At 42.0% G+C, this 19,212-nt stretch overlaps 3 protein-coding genes across 3 annotated transcripts; 1 reads left to right on the top strand and 2 right to left on the bottom strand.

Moving 5' to 3' along the window:
- Positions 1-2,863: 2,863 nt before the first annotated feature.
- Positions 2,864-10,130, top strand: LOC104415235 (dual specificity protein kinase splA). Its single transcript, XM_010026495.3, is given in 14 exon segments — positions 2,864-3,602; positions 3,605-3,750; positions 4,011-4,425; positions 4,502-5,159; positions 5,541-5,581; positions 6,164-6,232; positions 7,380-7,480; positions 7,641-7,719; positions 8,179-8,277; positions 8,396-8,464; positions 8,606-8,655; positions 8,761-8,842; positions 9,140-9,234; positions 9,565-10,130. Coding segments are annotated over 14 exon segments (2,304 nt in total). The 5' UTR covers positions 2,864-3,329; the 3' UTR covers positions 9,692-10,130.
- A 370-nt stretch (positions 10,131-10,500) lies between these two features.
- On the bottom strand, positions 10,501-13,678 carry LOC104415236 (huntingtin-interacting protein K). Its single transcript, XM_010026496.3, has 4 exons — positions 13,386-13,678; positions 12,877-12,932; positions 10,895-10,961; positions 10,501-10,808 (listed from the first exon to the last, which is right to left on the bottom strand). Exons 1-4 carry the CDS (start codon positions 13,515-13,517, stop codon positions 10,728-10,730), a joined length of 336 nt encoding a protein of 111 aa, XP_010024798.1. The 5' UTR covers positions 13,518-13,678; the 3' UTR covers positions 10,501-10,727.
- A 1,518-nt stretch (positions 13,679-15,196) lies between these two features.
- LOC104417547 (probable pectinesterase 67) lies at positions 15,197-16,858 on the bottom strand. Its single transcript, XM_010028803.3, has 5 exons — positions 16,578-16,858; positions 16,245-16,407; positions 15,902-16,108; positions 15,547-15,794; positions 15,197-15,467 (listed from the first exon to the last, which is right to left on the bottom strand). Exons 1-5 carry the CDS (start codon positions 16,856-16,858, stop codon positions 15,314-15,316), a joined length of 1,053 nt encoding a protein of 350 aa, XP_010027105.3. The 3' UTR covers positions 15,197-15,313.
- Between the last annotated feature and the right edge of the window lie 2,354 nt (positions 16,859-19,212).

The raw sequence follows: 19,212 nt of genomic DNA on the forward strand, positions 1-19,212 counted from the left end.
TTCTCAGAATAGAACGAAATCTTCTGCACTTTTGGGAATCAAAACGCAGACAAAACTCCGAAAACATGAATATTCCCACACGAGTCCGTACCAGCCCAAATAATCCAACACCAGTCGTATAATTGGACCGTTTGGGCTTTGGATAAGTGAAGAATCTCCGACCCACCAAGATAAATCGGTTCCATATTGGATTTGACGTCGGTATCTTGAAGTGTCCCTTTTTTTTATAGCTTTTTTCCTTATTTTTTTTTGGGTTTTTCGAAAAATTATTTTACTTTTATAAAGCGTCGAGCTCTGGATCTCGAGTATCTCTTTCCTTTCTTATAAATGCGGGAGGAGGATAAATAAAAGTATATTCCAGAAGTGCTGCGAATGAGGCCAGGGCACATACAACCATAGACCTCGAAGTTTTTTAAAATACAATATTTATGTGGTCGGCCAAAAGTGCCATAATAACATAGTTGCTCTATTTAATATACAAGATAGATGCAACAAAAGGAGAGCATACGCACTTTCTCGTCTTTGCGTGCGTGCACGTAATTCGCCATTGCAGAACACGAAAGAGATAGAGAGATAAAAAGAAAAGTGAAAAGAGACCAGGAAAAAAGAAGAAGCTTGATGAAGAGATTCGTGAGGAGATAAGGTATGAGAATTGTGGACTAAAAATTAGAGAGAAAAAGGTCGAGGGGTTTGTCCATTTTACATCTCCTTCAGCAGCTTCCTCTCAATTTAGCAATGACGAACTAGAGCCTAGAGGTAGGCTTGATTGAATGGATAGGGCAACAAGGATTCTCTCTCCGAATATGGTACAAGACTTCCCCTTCATGTATTGCCCATTAGAAAATAAAGCGAATTTCCCATTATCGCTACTGATGTGCTTTTGGGGCAAAAAAGATACCCCTGAGTTTTAGGGTTGGTCTATAGTTTCGAGAAGGCATGGTGCCTCTCGGGGCTTTTGTTGATAGATTTTTTTTTTTTTTTTTTCTGGTCGGTCCTACACTAAGCCTACTCTAACACTCACTTTCAGACTTTTGCCCTGCCTCATTGCAGGGCGTGAGAGTCGAAACCCACTCCTAAAATGAAATCGTCCCCACTCCAATCCCCCCTGAGAGGTGGGGGATTTGAACCCCTGACTTCCCCCTTTCAAGTTGGAAGAGTGGCCACTGGGGCGAGAACCCCCAGTGGTTCGATAGATTGAAATGCAGTATATCCCACACGTCCAATAGAATTCTGGCCGCACAATTAATATTAGTTACGATTTGACCCAACTGTATAACTTCTCAGGAGACAGAATCTTTGTCTAGATAAATTGAGACCACAAAATCACCCATTAAATTGATGTTGATGTCTAGATAAACAGGCGTGCCTTGTGCAACTTTATTTGACAAAGTTCAACTCTATCCACTGGGGTTAGGTGCATAAAAGCTTTGTCTTATCTATATAAGAACTGTACGCTAGAATAATTTATCTTTTCTCCTTTTAATCACATGACGAGTTGTGAAAGGAAATCAGGTCACATTTCTTCGCGTGAAAGGAAATTAAGTTGTGCTTGTTTAGGCTTCGGCAAGGTAAAAAGCTTTTCACTTTGCTTGGCCGACCAAAACTTTCCTTTATTTATTTATTTATTTTTTTTTGCTTTATTTCAGAAAACTATGATAAAATTTATATATCTTAAATCGTTTTAGATTCAATTAGAAAGAAAAAAAATATGACAAAAAAAAAATTTGCCTCTGAGTCTTAAGATAATTCATCATCACAACACACAAGGAAGAGCTTCCGCGCTATATAATTTGCATCATTTGCTTTGAAATTACACATTCATTTATCCATATATATATATATACACACACGCAACACATCTTACTTTTCCCGGCCAATTTGATAGAATGCAAGTGATATGATATGTTCACATGGTTTGCATGTTGTAAAGTTTCCATATATCCAGCACATAAGATCCTTTGCTTTTACTGAACTATATTCTATCTTCTCAAGCATCCTCTTCTACTCACCTTTTTTGAACACATAAAAGAAAGCAAGGGACAATTTATAAACGTATTCTAATGTTCGAAACAGCACATAGAATTAATATCTTCTCAAAATATTACAATTTTGATATGAGAGATTTGATACGTGAACAAATGAAGATACTGGTTGATGCCAATAAATAAATAAATTCAAAAGTAAATACACAAGAAAACGGAGGTTTGACGCCTTGTCAATTCACATCGACCTTGCCGTATTCGTTTCGCAAACTATATCTCATGCTATCATTATGACAATTAAGTGATCGGTTCAGGATAAAAATAACGTTATCTTGACTCGATAAAGGAATTATTTTTAGAGCGAGAGAAGGGAAAAAAAAGAAGAAAAAAGAAGAAGAGAAACTCAAATATTAGGAAATTATGTTTATCATGCATTATTTCAAAGAATTCTACGTGAAATTGCGCTTTCAGTCTCGTGCGCCCGCGCCTGGTTGACCGCTCTCGTGATTCGCCCGGCCGATAACGTTGACACTTGACAGCCGTAATCGGCCCAAACTTGTGGCCTACGAACCCGAAGATAATGAACCGCAAATGGCAAAGAGGCCCGCCAAAGCGACGACCAGCCCCCGCCCGCTTTATTCCGAGACGACCGCGCCGCCCCCGTGCGGAGCACGCGCCGGCGCGAACGGGGAGAGGGCGCCGGGAACCGCCGCGGCTGCGGGGCCGGGGGCCGGGGGGTGCTCCACGCGCCGCGGCAGCGCGTGAGGGTTGGGGCGGAAGCATCTGGGCGGGGGCGCCACCGCCTTTATTTATTTATTATTATTTTTTTTTTCGGGGTAGTTAAAAATGGATTAACCTATGGTCTAAATAGTTTCAGATTCAGATGATGATGATGATGATGGCGATGATGGAGATGGGAGACGAGTGACAGAGCGACAACAGCAAGAAGCCCAGACCAAACCCCTCTGCAGAAGCAACGGAGATAGAGAGAGAGCGCAGCTCTTTGACCATTCGAACGAGCAATCTCTTCTTCTTCTTCTTCTTCTTCTGCAATCGATTCTCTGCAGTTCGAGAGTGAGTTTGGGAATGGCGATTCGGTCTCTTTCGTAGCTCGTGAACATCTTCTAGAGAGAGAGAGAGAGAGGGAGGGAAAGGGAGGTTTGTGTTTTGAACTCGAGTGGCGCCGCCGCCGTCTTTCGCCGTAGAGCTCGAGTTCGGAGTTTCGGAGTTTCGGACTGCGGAATCGATGATGGAGGCCGGCGAGTAGGATCGTGCCCTAGAGGAGTGTAACCTGTCCATGGTCCTCTCGGTGCCGCCGACATCGGACGATTCGGCGATTGTCATCGAATGGAGACGCCGCCGGCGGAGGAACTGCTCCGGAAGATCGAGGAGCTGGAGGCTGGCCAGGCGAACCTGAAGAACGAAATGTCGAGGCTCAGGCTGTCGGGCGGCGGGCCCGACCCCAGGCCCGAGCACCGCGCCCGCCAGCGCTCCCACTCGGTGTCGCCCGAGCGGTCGGCCGCCCGGAGGAGGGCCGGGCTCGCGGCGCGCGCCTCCGGGTGGAAGAAGGGCTCCGCTACCTTCACACACTCGTCGCCGCTGCAGAGGGAGAGCCGGAGCCTCGAGGAGCCGCCGAATGTGGGGGCGCGGGCAGCTTCGTCGGCGGGACTGCCAAGATGAATTTCACGGAGAGGCAGTATTTGAACATTCTGCAGTCTATGGGGCAGGCTGTTCATATATTTGATCTCGAGGGTCGCATAATTTACTGGTGAGTTGCTCGTAATGTTTAGTCGTTCTCTCGTTTTTTCCTGCGGTGGGATGCTCGGATAGTGGTTTAAATTGCGGATTTGAAAATACGATGGGCTGCGAAATTTATGTCGGATTTTGGTTTCTGCTGGTGGTTACTCAAGGAGTAGAGAAAGGTTGAATTTTCAGAACCTGTTTCTGATATAATTGTTCCACTCTATAGTTTCTACTGTTGTTCCCTTTTACGTTCCGAGAATGATCTGGCAATGTTGACTTTTGCAGGAATCAAACTGCAGAAAACCTATATGGTTATTCCGCAGCAGAAGCCCTGGGACAGGATGCCATTGAGCTCCTAATTGATTCCCGGGACTTTGGAATAGCGAATAAAATTGTCAATCAGGCGATGGTGGGAGAGAGATGGATGGGACAGATCCCTGTCAAGAATAAGATGGGCGAAAGATTTTCAGCTGTTGCGACGAATACTCCATTTTATGATGATGATGGAGCGTTGGTGGGTATCATATGCGTCTCGAGCGATTCACAGCCCTTTCAGGAGCCAAGAGTTGAAATGCCAGAAGTGAGGCATTCAGAAGCAGAGTCAAGCCTAAGCCGCCTGAGAAACACTGCTACAAATAAGCTTGGTCTTGATGCTCAACAGCCTCTGCAAGTCGCAATTGCCTCTAAGATATCCAATTTGGTCAGTCTTTTAGCTTTAAATATCATATGGTTTATTGCCATGTACCACGAGTTTACTGTTGGAACCAAATTAACAGGCATCCAAGGTGAGCAACAAAGTGAAGTCAAGGATTCGGACAGGAGAGAATCATATGGATCGTGATTATGAGAGTAGTGATACTCATCATTCTGATAATTGTCTCTCGGATGACAATAGGGAGGATGCAGCATCGAGTGGAGCTAGCACGCCCAGGGGAGATGTACCTCCATCCTCCTTTGGTGTTCACTACCAGAAAGAGGAGAAGTCGCCAGGAAAACATGCTAAAGATTCTAGCGATGAGAGTGAAAAACCTCCGATTCACAAGATCATTACATCTAAGGCAGAGGCATGGATTGGTAAAAGAGGGCTATCCTGGCCTTGGAAAGGCAATGAAAGGGAAGGATTAGAGGCCAGGATTGGAAGATCTGGTTTCATATCGTCGCAGAATGACCAAGAAAAGAGAAGTCCTCCCATGGCTGACCAAGAAAAGAGAAGTCCTCCCATGGCTAATCTAGAAAATCAGAACAATGAAAATAACCGCACTCTCAATGAAGCATCGGGTTCTTGGTCCTCGTTTAATGTTAACAGCACGAGCAGTGCCAGTAGCTGTGGAAGCACGAGTAGTGGTGCTGTGAATAAGGCGGACCTGGAAGCAGACTGTTTGGATTGTGAGATACTGTGGGAAGACTTGACAATTGGAGAACAAGTTGGGCAAGGTAATCGTCTTTTGGGAAAGTAGTATGCTTTTCGCCTGTAGTTTTTCTTTAATTTGGGTCTGGTTATTCATTATGCCAGTAGGGCATACTCTGAAACGGCTATAAAATGAGTGCTATTGTTGCAAATCATGGATAGTTCTTAGAAAGCCAGATCTGTTATTCTTCCTATTGATGTTTATATGTATATTCCCTAATAACTTTGCTGAGATGCACTGCAAATGCATCCAGTCTCAATTGATTTTTGTCATGCAGTGTAGATTTTTCTTGCTTCTCGGATCATTTGGTCATATTTGTTTCCCTGTATTTGCGATGCTTATGGTAATAAACTGTAGTCTCTTAGTGTTCATTCTGATATTTAGTCTGCCGTTCCTCCTCTCTCAGGTTCTTGTGGAACTGTCTATCACGCTCTGTGGTACGGATCAGTATGTTCTTCTACTCCCCTTAAATTTAATTTAACAGAGTGATGCATGCTGTCATGATGTAAAATGCATGTACCTCACTTCATGGTATACGTACTACTTGTCTCACTCCTCTAGTAGCGTTTGGCTATCTCTTATGATATTCAATTACGGACTTCAAGTTTTATTTATAATATGTAATGCATGATGGTGGAGTGAATTTTACTCATGTTGCCGACGTGTAACACAGGAGAAATGTGTCATCTGTCTGGACAGTAGGTATTATTCTGTGTTTTGCTATAAGTGGCACGATAAATGTGGCACAAATACTTGTTCAGGAGAAGTGGAAAGAAAGGAGAGTAGTGTTGTAATTGACTTTGTGATATCATGTTGTTCCCATATATAACTAAATGATGTGGGTAACTTTAGTTGGTGGGTTCTGCTATGTTTTACTTATTTTGCTAAATGAAAGAGGAGATTTAGTGCAATGCATTTGGCTTCTTACTTTATCTCACTGTTTGGTATAGAGGTATGCGATCTCCTGATTATGATTTTTTTTTTTTTTTTTTGGGATTTTAACTTTCTCTGCAATTTATCTGATTGCAGGATGTGGCAGTGAAGGTATTCTCGATGCAAGAATATACAGAAGAATTGATAAATTCCTTTAGACAAGAGGTTTGTTTTCTTTGTTGTTTTACCATGTCTTATGAGTTCTCTTTGTTTTTAATATTATTCAGCCAGGACATGCTGAGGGTCACTTAGACCTTTCAATTTGAATAAGGCATCTCTCGTAGGACATGAAATGCAGGCTATGTCTTGCTCTAGGCCTGTTGGCCTGTCCTTGACTTGTTAATTGACATCATGAAAACATAGTTATGATAGTGTTTAGTGATTGCTGGATGCAAGGTGGCTGGTTTAATTTTGATAAGGGCCTTCCTTGACAGGTTGTAATTGCAGTTGATAATCTAGATTCAGATTGAGGCAGTGAGGGATGATGGGTTGGCCTTTTAGTTGATAATGAGCCCAAAAAGTGATCTATATTATCCCAGGATGTGATGGGTCAACATCGAGGTGCCAAATGACTCCATCTATGGTGTCACTTGCCCCTACATCTTCTGATGGTTCTTCTTCTTCTTTTTTTTGGCTTTTCCTGATAAGAACTACATAGTCAGATGGTTTAGGAAGAACATTCTGAAAACCAGTGTGATAAAGAGATGAAGTAAGAGTGACCGATATGTTAAAGCTGCATGCATTTATCTCCATCTCTCTGTACTTGTATGACTAGCCCGTATTTTTTTATTTTATAAAATTCTCAAGCCTTTTAATGAATAGAATTTTTGGTGCTTATTCTGTAGCAACTGGGATTTTTTCCCCAAAGCACGGATATAGTTTATTGGTGTCAGCTCTATTAGTGATAGCATTGGCAATTTTAATTCAAGCGTTGTTCCACTAATACAGCAACACAACATTTTCAGTACATGTGGTGATAGCAGGTTTTGATCCTTTTTTTTTTTTTTTTTTTTTGCCAAAGGATTATGGATATTTTTCCTTATATTTTCCATGCCTTGATCCATTGCATTATGATTAATTGTGTTGCGTTGGATAGATCTAGTAGCATGTGGGTCTACCAAAGGATTATACCTTCTCATTTTACTCAAAATGAGGAACTTTTTCATAGGACTTTGCGATTGTTATATATCCATGCTCTCTCCCTCTGCATGCATAGTACCATGCAGATTCTGAGAATCTCTTTTGATGTTACCACAATTATTCTTACTTCTCATAAAGTACCATTAATATGATAGTTTTTTTGTCCTTGCAGGTTTCTCTTATGAAAAGACTTCGGCATCCCAATGTTTTGCTTTTCATGGGAGCAGTAACTTCACCTAACCGCCTCTGCATAGTCACAGAGTTTCTTCCACGGTACTTTCTCAATGCTTTTGAAAATCAGGCTCTTTGATTATATGGCGCATCATATTAAAGTTTGTTGTAGTGTCTGGTTTATTGGTTTTCAGTGATTGTAATTTCTGTTGATATCCCGTCTCTATGGAGCTAACAGTAGTTGTTACGTGTGTTGATGCAGTGGAAGTTTGTTTCGCTTACTGCAGAGGAACACAGCCAAGTTGGATTGGAGACGCCGCGTTCATATGGCGTTGGATGTGGTAAGTATCTGCTTCTTATTTGTGTAACTTAATCCATTGTCTTCTAGGTGCAGCATTTTACATTTTGGTCACCTGAATGTTTTTTTTTTTTTTTTCATCTGTTTCCCAGTGAGCATTTGTTGTGCTCCTTTAAATATTGCCCTCATTTTGTTCTTGTTGATATCTTTTGGTCACCTGAATTTTTTTTTTTTCCAATCTGTTTCCCTGTCAGCATTTGTTTTGCTCCTTTTTATATTGCCCTCATTTTGTTCTTGTTGATATCTTTTAAATGTACATTTTACTTCCATACTGATAAAAATTTGAGACAAGTGTCTTGAACCTTAGCATTCCTAACCTCCTGAGACTGCTTGGCCCATGAGCTTTTGGTGTACAGAGTTCATCAGTTATTTGAATTCTACTATCTCTTGTATGTTATCTTGCTGCTTTTAACATGTAATTATTGAATTGGGTACATTTCAGGCTAGGGGCATGAATTATCTGCATCATTACAATCCACCTATCATTCATCGTGATTTGAAGTCCTCGAATCTCTTAGTTGACAAGAGTTGGAATGTGAAGGTGTGGCTTCAATTACAGAGTTCTGTCCTTCTGTTTCAAGATATATTCCTTTTTTTAGATGCAATATGCAGGTTTTTGCTTATGAGCTCATTTATGATTTGCTAAAATTGTAATTTAGGTGAGTGATTTTGGTCTGTCGCGTCTGAAATCTAAAGCAGATCTCACAACAAAAACTGGGAAGGGAACGGTATGAAAATTTTACTTACTATTTCTTCAATAACTCTTATTAGTCATCATTTGTAACTTTCCTCTTTAACTATCTGAAATTATAATTCTTGGCTGACTTGACCTGCGATCTCTCTCTCTCTCTCTCTCTCTCTTTCTCTAGCCTCAATGGATGGCACCTGAAGTTCTCCGTAATGAAGCCTCAGACGAGAAGTATGTTTTTGTTTGTTGAGTTTTATTTTGAAGACTACTACCTTTATCTATCTAAAGATAGCTTTGGTATCCTCATTTACTTCTAATATTTCTCTGCATCTCCAGATCTGACGTGTACAGTTATGGAGTGGTCTTATGGGAAATTGCCACCCAGAAGATCCCGTGGGATAATCTCAATGCAGTGCAGGTATTTTTTTCCTTTTCTGTCACCACATTCCATTTCTTCTGAAAAATGCACCTTTTGGATCAGTAAACAAGATACATTGAAAAAGGCATTGTGGCATCTTGGATCTCTTTTTCACTTCTCTGTGGAGATGGACTTGGCAGGCTTTGTATTCAGCGACATTTTATGTGAACATGAAGGGGGGATGAATGACTATGCCCAATCTGCCGTCTTTTTCTCTCCCTTTTGTTTCTGTTAGGAAATACATGAAATCTATTATTTGGAATGTTTTGAACAATGCTTTACTCAGGATACTTGCAGGTAATTGGTGCTGTGGGGTTTATGAATCAGCGGCTAGATATCCCTCATGATGTCGATCCACAGTGGACATCTATAATTGAGAGCTGTTGGCACAGGTGCTTCTTCTCCTTTAGTGTTTATCAAGCCCTAAGTACACTTAACAGAAGCATGGAGTCTGCAAAGGATAATTCATTCATCTTGGGTAGAAAATGGAGAAGCATTTTTCTGGTCACTGATGCAATAGAATTGGACACAGAAAACGATGCTCCATCTCTGATGAGCATTCGACATGTATCACTTGTAGTTGGGCAGTTTCATGACCTTTTTTTCTTCTGGCATAAGTTGATGTCATTCAGGAGCTTTTTTTTTTCCTTTTTGTGAGGACAAAAATTGTAAATTTGTTACGATTCGATACTGATGTGGGAACTGCATTTTCTCCTAACCAGTGATCCGAAGTGCCGACCGACGTTCCAGGAAATACTGGAAAGACTCAAAGATTTGCAGAGACAGAACGCACTTCAATTCCAGGCTTCCCGCTCTGCTGCCAGCGACAACACTCCAAGGGAAACGTGAACCATCCGGTGCATCAAGAGGATTTGTCTATTCATTACATTGGTGAACGGTCCAAGCAAACCTGGCTATTCGCCAGGAAGTTGATGTTGCCAACCAATCTCGACCCGCTTTGCCGCTTCTGGACCATAAAATTTGGCGACCAGATTTTTGGGACCATTTTGAGAGGATAGAATGTTTGTCCTTCGTTTGAGCAATTCAATTGCGGGTGGATCTAGGACGATTGTATGTCGGTTTTGTGCATTTACCGGAAAAGTCACAAAGGATCTTGTAGATATGTTGCAAAGTGTTGTGGAGATCGGAGGCTAAGCACATTAGCCATTGCCATCCATTTGTTTGTGATACATTTATAGGGGAACATTACATTCTCATCATAAAGCTGTACAAATCAAATTGACTTTGACGGCTCTTAGTGGTGAAACAGAGAGATTTGCAATGGTAACAGGGGTTGCGCACTACTAAAGCTCAAGGCAGATTCCGCTTCTAAATTGCCGTTAGCCCAAGTTGTTCGCCCCATGGAAGTCCATCGATGAAGATATCCATGCCTTCTCTACAGTCGTTAGCCGATTGTGCCAGGGGCTACTTCAACAAAATTTTAGATGCAATCAAAGGTCTTCAGTTTTCCAGAAAGTTTGATGCTTTAGTTTCTCGAATTAAATTCAGTCTAATGAGCTCAGACTTAGGGTCGCCATCCAACCAGGCATCAACCCAACAGCTCTTACAAGCTTTGTATCGGAAATCGACCTCACATTATTGAGGATAGGCTCGAGGATTTATGATTTTTTGTTCGTCGAAATTGTACATTATTTTCGTACTGTCCAAAATTCCCGGCATGAACTACATGGAAGGGCAAAAATGCAGGGCTGAACATTAGCAACCAAAATCGGCGAGAGTACAAACAATCTCCCAAAAAGCAAGTCATGTATCCCCAAAAGAAGCACGAATCATACAGCTTTTTGATCCTACTTGGACAATGTTATGGGCAAGTCGGTATGTCCTCTGAAAAATCACAAATCCCATTTTTCATGCCACCAATTCTTTATCGAAGCAAGGAACGAATTGCAGCAACAGCATCACCTTTATGCTCACGTAAGGTCCTTTCAGCCACCTTCCGGTCCAGCTGTTTTCAAAATTTACCATACGATATTAGAAAGCTCAGGCCAGTGAGAATAAATGCGTTCAAGCACATGGCATAAGCTGACTGACCTCAAGTTCATTAGCGATTATATCAGCGTCAGCTGCATTGATCTTCACAGCAGCCAATTCTTTCTCCCTAGGGAACAATGGGCCACAAGCGAATTGTAAGTCAAATGAGATGACAAATAACCAAAAAGAAATTTATGCATTGAGTACCTGTGAAACAGCACCAGAGATGCACAAGTTAACACAAGCCAAAAACTAGATGAAACAGTTCCCTGAAAAAGGGATGATAATGCATGGATGCATTTTCGCTATGGACAACCTTTGAGCCTAATAGTTGTAATGAGTACCAACCTCAACACACAGAAGATCTTACATCCTCCACAGCTTAAATGTGGTAATATGGTGTCAACCAAACTATATGATTGTGGTGCCATGGGAATTTCCATTTGTCAGAGGGCATGTTCTACTTGAAATGAAGGTGCGCAATGAAACCATAAGCTGAATTTTTTTTATAAAGAAACATGAAGCATATGTGCACACAGTACTCCAATTACACACTCCACTGCGTAGCGGACACTCAAAGCCACTTTCATCTCTATTTCTTTTTCAAGTAACTTCTCTCCTGCAAAGCCTATATGTGCCAGAATTGCTTGCATACACACTGTTTATTCCAAAAATGCTTGCTAGCTTCTTGATTGTGTTTGCTCGCTAAAAAACTAAAAGCAAATGACCCCTTTGATATCAGTTGCATAACTAAATACTTGGACAGGAGAGACCACATAGCCATGTAAGTGAGAGGCCAAATTTAATGAAGATTAAAGCTGAAAGACCAACTCCACAAAATCCTTCCTCATGGGGAGAGATTAAACTCTTCAAGAAGCCAGCAAGTTGGTTGTTATTGTTAACACTCCTTCCAACCTAATTCAGTTTTGCTATCAAGCCAAGTATTCTCTGAATGTTGCCAACTTTGCAGAGGGAAAGAACTTGCTTCTGTTTCAACAACTTCACCTCTATTTTACCTTCAAGTACTCTCTCTAATAAAATGGCAGTCAAACTCGACATGTTTTCCTTGAATATGAAAGCAGGCAATTTCCATGAGACATAAAGCCAATCATAGGAGTGTATGAAGTGACCAACAACTTGGGTCTAAATCTCTCAGACTTTGCGAGTCACTATCATTACTATTTCATACTCTGCCTCATAAGTTGATAGGGATACAAATGATTGTCTCCCACTAGGCTACTATACCAAAAAAATTGCCCAGAACCCAAATTAAATACTTAACAATTGGTTTATAGACAAGTGCAAAAATCCAACATTGTTAGCATCACAACATCTGTCAAGCTTTTTGGATTTCACTACTTTTTGGTTAAAAAAAAAAATTACCACACTCTAAAGTTCCCTGCAGGTATCAGATTGGTCCCACAACTAGCTAATGAGGTTTCATAAAATTCTACACGAACGTACTTGCAACTTTAACTTGTTTATCAAAAATTTTTTAGCTTTTTATCATGTGAAAAATTATTTTATAATGGGCCTTTAACCTCCTCTTGAGAATGGTCTTTCATGAATGCAAAGACCTCAATTTTCTCAAAATCTTATGTGACTATACAGCCTCATATTATCCAACTATTGCAGTATGAAACTAGCATGAATAGGGTACTTTGCACTTAGCTTTTGATCAAGTAAACACTAGCAAGAGTTGCAAAATAAACACAAGTAACAATACACGTGAGTCCCGCATGAGTGAAGTTCACTGAGAGAATGTATCAATTGTTTTTTCTGCTGTGAGTGACTTTTGGTGACTGAAGAAGTGAAGTGCAGTGAAGTGCTTGATCTCAATGTTAGCCATGCACGTCTTTGATTTGCTAGCTATAGCAACCGACAAGCAATAGATGAGATTGCATGAAGAATAAGTGTTTGCTTCGATCTGTGGGAGAATAAGTGCCCACTCGAGCACCGAGTCTCTAAAAGACCAGATAATGCGAACAACCGATCAAACAACTTCCACATAGCAAAGAACCCGGATTCTATTCGAATCATACCTCATCCTCATGGCGTGCCTATCGGCTTCTGCGGATGCAGCAATCGATGCCATTGCCTGCCACATCAAACAGTCAGTCAGATATCGCATTGAGATTTTGCGAAAGAACTACAGCATCCACTCAACCGAATCGCTCCAAAATTCCGCGAAATCGTCACTTATGCCAACTTGCGCACTTCAATTTCCAAAAAACAGGCGCTCAAATTAATCTTAGGACACAAAAAAAGGATTAATATCGACAAAATTCGGAACAAAAACGCCGGAAAGAAATGATCTGCCCACCCGCACAAAGATCGATTCTTGTTACACATACGATAAAAACGACACAGAAACATTTATCTCCAGCAGCCTCTCGTATCAAAATTCATCCACAGAAAAACATCTCGTAACTTCACCGACACATTTCTCCTTCAATTTTTCCTTTTTTCCTTTTTCCTTTTCGTTTTTTCCCGGATGCAGAGCACAAGCGATGGAAGAGAGAGAAGAGGGAGGAGTGAAAAAGGAGGAGACCTCTTGAACGCGAGTGGAATCGAGCTGGCGATCCTCGACGCGGTCGGTGAGCTTGTCGAGGGCCTTGCTCTGCTGCTGCAGGTCCTTGGAGTCCACCATCCTCTCGATCGCCGCATCGTCTGCTCCCTCCATTGCCGCCGCCTCTCTCTCTCTCTCTCTCTCTCTCTCTCTCGCTCGCTTCAGAGGCTGAGCTCACAACAAGAGGCTGATGAAGATGAAGATGAAGATGACGAAGAAAGAAGAAGAAGAAGAATCTGGGAGATGACGAGCTCCAAAACCCTAACGTCAAATGCTTTATTACCCGTATCCCGTAAACTAATTGATTTAAATCGAAAAAATTCACTTAGGGAGTTGATTTGTTCGAATTTGAAAAAATTAGTATTGGTAAATTCCGAATTTTTTCTAAATATGATAAAACCCGAAAATGACCTAATCTTATAAGGGTATGCAAAATGAACCGTTCGAATAGGAAATTGTGCAGACCAGATCCAACCATTCTTGGGAGATCCAACCATTCTTGGGAGTGTCGGTCCAATTCTTGATTCTTAAAAGTGGAATCGATGTTTAAGTTGTTCGATTCCAAGTTTTAAGGGAAATCGGACCAGATAAAATTTGTGTACTTTTTCTTTAATTTCTTCAAAAAAATTAATAAAATATGAACAAAATACTATTTTGTCTAGTGACACTACAAATTATAGCATAATAATTGTTCACCCATTATTGCTTCCATCAATATCTTAATATTTGTTATTGGATCGAGATCGGATTGGATTGAAAATCAATCACCATTACCTTTACATACAATTATCACCACCCAGGTGGCGCTACGCGATGAGCTTCTCCCCCTTACGCAAGGGGAGGAGTTCGATTCTCGGGTATCGCAGGGTGACTTACTGCTCGGTGGCACGTGTGTGATGGTTAGACGTTTGTCCCTTTATCCTGTTACCCCGAGCCTTTTCGGCCGTCCGTGCAAGTTGATTGGTATAGTGTGCGGTTCCTGAATCAAAAAAAAAAAAAAAAAAAAAAATATATAATTATCAATTTTTAATTATCATTGAATCGATCGTTTTAATTCTATTTCAACGCTTAAAATTTCACATTTTCGATTTTCCGTTCTTAATTTCATTTTAATCAAACATGCCTCTGCTTTTCTCCGATCATTTGGTTAAAGCCCAATCCTCAAAGTCTTTCCACATCGCAGCGAACCGAGCCGAACCAACCATCAATTCCTACTTTTCTCGGCTATTGCTTGAGCGTTGAAATTGTTCATGTACCTAGTTTCATTCATATCTAGTCAATTACATCCGTAAGCAGAATAAAAAAAATAAAAATCAAGTACATCTTGAATAAAATGTTGAGCGATAGCCATATTATTTTTTAACAGGCAAATGAACACTGTTTGAGTTTCACAAATATAGTAACTTGCGCATCCGTATCAATACATTCGTACTTAAATTTGAATTCAGCTAATGATACCACTCTTTATGTATCGAACCGATCCTCAATTCCTATACAAGAATATAGCAGACGAAGGAATTATTGTGTTTTCCTACTTCTTGTGTATCGAATTTGTTCATATATTCGGGTTCATATCTAGCCGATTACATCCGTCGGAGCAAGAAGAAAAGAAAATCAAGTACATTTCGAATGTGACGTCGAGCAATAGCCGCATTACTTTTCAAAAGGCGACCAAACACGGTCCGAGTTTCACATCTATAGTAACTCGCGTGTTGGTATTAGGACAATTCGCGCTTCAACAATAGGAGAAGGAGCTTCGAATTCAGCTAGTGACATACGATCCTAATTTGCAACTTTCTTAAGAAAGCACTGATTTTGTTGCTGCTTGGGACTTCTTTTGGGAAATCAGAGCAGACAACGTACGAGGATTATGTATCTACATAGGCCGGTATCGGTAAGGGGGGGCGACTTCATAGCCAGGCAGGGAGCCACTCCTTGCCGTCGATGAAGTCGATCGACATGAACGGCGTGGCTTCCTCCTCGGTGAGCTGACGCGACCACGGTGCTCGCTTGCTCGACTCGGCCCCCGGCCCGTGGCAGTGGTACTCCGCGTGGTGCAAGTTCCTGAGATTCATCCATTCGGAAAACCGTCATCGCCGCGCCGGCAACATTTTACCGAATCTAACGAGTTAGGATCACTTACTCTGTGCTGCCGTCGTAGCTCCAGTTGGTCCAGCCGTGGGGGACTATGGTCTTGGAGAGGTACGTCTTCGCGAACACGACCCTCGAGTAGGGGCCCTTCGCCCGGCCGAGGTAGACGTCGCTGATCCCGTACACCTTGCCTTTCACGAACACGAACCCGCTGTTCTCGTCCGCGCTCTCTCGGTTCTGCGCCGTGATGGACCCGTGGATCGCCACCCTCTTGTCGTCGATGACGAATATCTCGCAACTCTGCGCGTTCGCCGCGGTCAGACATTTGGATTAAAATCTCGTTACCGTGGTCGATTCCGTCCGCCGACATCGGTACGGAGATGAATTCATTCGGAAGGTTTGCTTACGTGAAAGACCGACTGGCCTCGGCCGAAGATGAAGTCGATCGAGCCCTGGATGTAGCAGTTGTCGTAGTAATGCCGGCCCTTGTTGTCGAAGAGCGTGTTGTGGGTGCTGTAGAAGGCGCAGTGGTAGAAAGCCGCCTTATCCGCCGCCACGAACGCCGCGACCGACTGGTTCTGCGATGTGTACGCCACCCCCGTCGGCGCATCGTTCTGCATTGTGAAAGAAGGATCAGGATCATGCACGATCGAGATCGGCAAACAGAACTCGTGCAGCATTCTCTCCTTAACCTACGTCTCGGCAGAAGCCGGACGCGATGAAATGGAAGACGAAATCTTGAGTTCAAACCTTGAAGCTAATACCGAAGGCGATGAAGTTAGGGGCTTCGACTTTGAAAGTCGCGGATTCGACGTTGTCGGCGGAGCTCTGCGCCCAAGTAATGATGGACCTTCCCTTACCATTCCCTCTCATGAATATGTACGGCTTGTCCTCTGGTATGTGCACCTTTTCCCTGCCAATCCGAATCAATTTCAAGAGACGAAAAGTTTGCAGTTCGGATGATCAATCGCCAAAACCTTCCATTTCGATGCAGTTTTTCGTTGAGCTCAAAGCGAATATTTGCGCGACGTGCTCCATTTCGACAAATGTTTCGCTAAGCTAGAATGTCCTAATTTGTGTTACCTGTAAACTCCTTTCCTAACGTGGATGATGACCCACTTGGAGTTCCCTGAGGGGACCGAGTCCACGGCGGCCTGGACGGACTTGAAGTCCCCGTTGCCGTTTATGTCGACCTTTATCGCCCGGTCGGTGTTGATCTTCTGCGTCAGCAGCGGGGAGTCGATGACCGTGGCTGGGGACGACCCATGGGCGGCGGTGGCGGCGGCGGCGGTGGCAGGGGGGAGGAGCCCAACGGAGACAGAGACGACGAGGGCGGCCAGGAGGGCGAAATGGATTGCCCTCATCAAGGGTGAGCAGGGGAGCATACTTGTTCCAATTTGGCTTTTTCAGAGTTCTTTTGGGAGGGAGGGAGGCAGGCTTGTGGTGTGCGAAAATGGAGAATGCGGGGAAGGGGGATTTCAATGGATGATTTTTTTTGTGATCGTCGAGAAGGGCTTTCAATTTGGGAGGTGGGGAATGGTGATGGTTTTGGGGCAGGTAAAGGAGGTGGTTAATGAAGGAGAGGTTTCACTGTTTTGCGGGGGAAGTCTAGATGATTTTTTTGTGTGTGTGTTGTGTGGTTTAGATGTAATTGCAACCGAATTGCCATCTGGGGGAGATGGGTTTTGGGGAAACAAGAAATTGCTATTTTTAAAGAGAGCGAATTTCGTTCTCGCGTGTTGAAAATGGACGGGAAATTGAATAATATAACCGATTTATTGAGGCCGCTTTTTCCAATTTAGGGATGATTCTAGTGTTCCATGTGAAGAAAGAAAAAACGAAACATTTATATGCATCGACAATAGAACATTGATAAGTTTTAAAAAAAATTGAAAACTTTGTTCTCAATATATGCTTTTTTATCTTCTATTTCAAAAGATTTCGTGCTTAGTATTCTTCTTATTATTCAGCATTTATAATTTAAGTAATCACTCATCATTCAACACATATAATTATTTAGTAATGCCCTCCTTATATATTAAACAAATCAATATCAAAAGAGACAAGTAAGTTTTTTTATCAGTATAATTAAGCTTTTTGATCTATTGGAGTAAAAAGTAATGGTTCCTAATTAACGTGGGAGGGAAGTGGAAAGGAATGGAGCTTAGAGATGATACATGGCCCCACCACAAAACTCCACTCTCCTTAATTTTTTATCATTTATCGATTATCAACCTTAATTTGTGTAAATCACAACCATTCTCTATTTAAGTTGCCAACTATTTTACTAATTACATTTTTTTAAACTAGCAAATATTTGCTTCAAATGATCAAATTTTTAAATGACCTATCCTTTTTTTTGTTGAATCTACGACCTCTTATACTAAATCGCTGGCTTATTTGAATTATTTATCAACCTTTTTTCTCCGATGAGGGAGCAAACTATTTTTTAATAGCAGACCTTTATGTTGACCCTTACCACTAAGGGTGCGTTTGATAACTTTTCTGCTGTTCCCTGAAACAATTTTTGAATATAAGAACGCGTTTGGTAATTGTACAAAATTTATGTTCCTAAAATAGAAAAAAAGAACAAATACGTTTGGTAAACTTTTATAATATTTTTGTTTCTTTTAATTTTTTAATATTTTTTCCTTTTCTTTTTGCGAGCTCGTCGGAGCTTCGCTAGGCCAAGGTGAGGCCCAAAGAAACTCGCTAGGCCACCGGCGAGGCTCGGCCTCACCTAGGCGACACAAGGTCGTCCTTGCCTCGGCCCGGCGAGGCCCGGCCTCACTAGGGCCGGGAGGCCGAGCCTCGCTATGGCTGCACAAAGCTCGGCCTCGCCCTGGGCCGGGTGAGGCCGACCTCCCCCAACCATTGAAGAGGCTCGGCCTTGCTAGTGGTTGGGCAAGCTCGGCCTCGCCGGATTTGGGCAAGCTCCTCAACGGTCGGTCGCTGGCCATGGCCGAGGCTGGTGACCCACCAAAGAAAAAAGAAAAAGAAAAAAGGAGAAAAAAAGAAATAAGTTTTGTGTTTTTGTTCTTTTGTTTCTTCAAAAGTGTTCTTTTGTTCTTTTTTCTTTTTTCTTGTTTCTGTTCTAAATTTGTTCCTGGAACGAAACAAGTCCCGGAACAAAAACGTAAAAAAACGCATTTCTTTTTTTTTTTTTTTTCGTTCCCTGGAACAAAAGAACATAAATTGTGTTTCTGGAAACAAAAAAAAGAACACAAACAAACGTACCCTGAAGTGTCAACATTGATTTAAGACACTAAGAATCCGATGTGATAATATTTTATCAATTTTTCTATTTGAAGTGGCTCGTTAGTGCTCTAAATTAGCATTAATAGCCTTAAATAACGCCATTTGGCATTTTTTTCTCAAACATAAAACTTAATTCGGACAAAGCAAGTAATTTCCCCAATTTCTTCAAATCTGAATTCGGAATGCAATTTGGTCTGAATAGAGATGGCACAATTCAACCAGCACGTGGCCATCCCAGCTGGTGTCGAGCATGAAGCGGTCCCGCTCTGGCATGGCAGCCGCTCGTTCATGAGGCCGAGTAGATCGATGGTGAAAATCGAGTTCATGAGGGCACTATTGGAGGCAAAGAGGCCGAAACCTAGGAGGCGAGGTCGGGATTGTTGGAGTTGAGGATGATGTCGATCCAGCCATTGTCGGGAGAGGACTTGGGGTCATCGCCGAAGCCAAAGAACTTTGCAGA

Source organism: Eucalyptus grandis, chromosome 8 (genome assembly GCF_016545825.1).
Source record: "Eucalyptus grandis isolate ANBG69807.140 chromosome 8, ASM1654582v1, whole genome shotgun sequence".
Classification (NCBI taxonomy): Eukaryota; Viridiplantae; Streptophyta; class Magnoliopsida; order Myrtales; family Myrtaceae; genus Eucalyptus; species Eucalyptus grandis.

Excerpts from the sequence above, each read along its gene's own strand:
- LOC104417547 (XM_010028803.3), bottom strand. The coding sequence starts at position 16,858 with ATGAGGGCAATCCATTTCGCCCTCCTGGCCGCCCTCGTCGTCTCTGTC. Across the intron at positions 16,109-16,244 it reads CCTTCGGTATTAGCTTCAAG|AACGATGCGCCGACGGGGGT; the intron begins GTTTGAACTCAA and ends TTCACAATGCAG. Across the intron at positions 15,468-15,546 it reads AGCTACGACGGCAGCACAGA|GAACTTGCACCACGCGGAGT; the intron begins GTAAGTGATCCT and ends GATGAATCTCAG.
- LOC104415236 (XM_010026496.3), bottom strand. The coding sequence starts at position 13,517 with ATGGAGGGAGCAGACGATGCGGCGATCGAGAGGATGGTGGACTCCAAG. Across the intron at positions 12,933-13,385 it reads ATTCCACTCGCGTTCAAGAG|GCAATGGCATCGATTGCTGC; the intron begins GTCTCCTCCTTT and ends TTGATGTGGCAG. Across the intron at positions 10,962-12,876 it reads AGGCACGCCATGAGGATGAG|GGAGAAAGAATTGGCTGCTG; the intron begins GTATGATTCGAA and ends ATTGTTCCCTAG.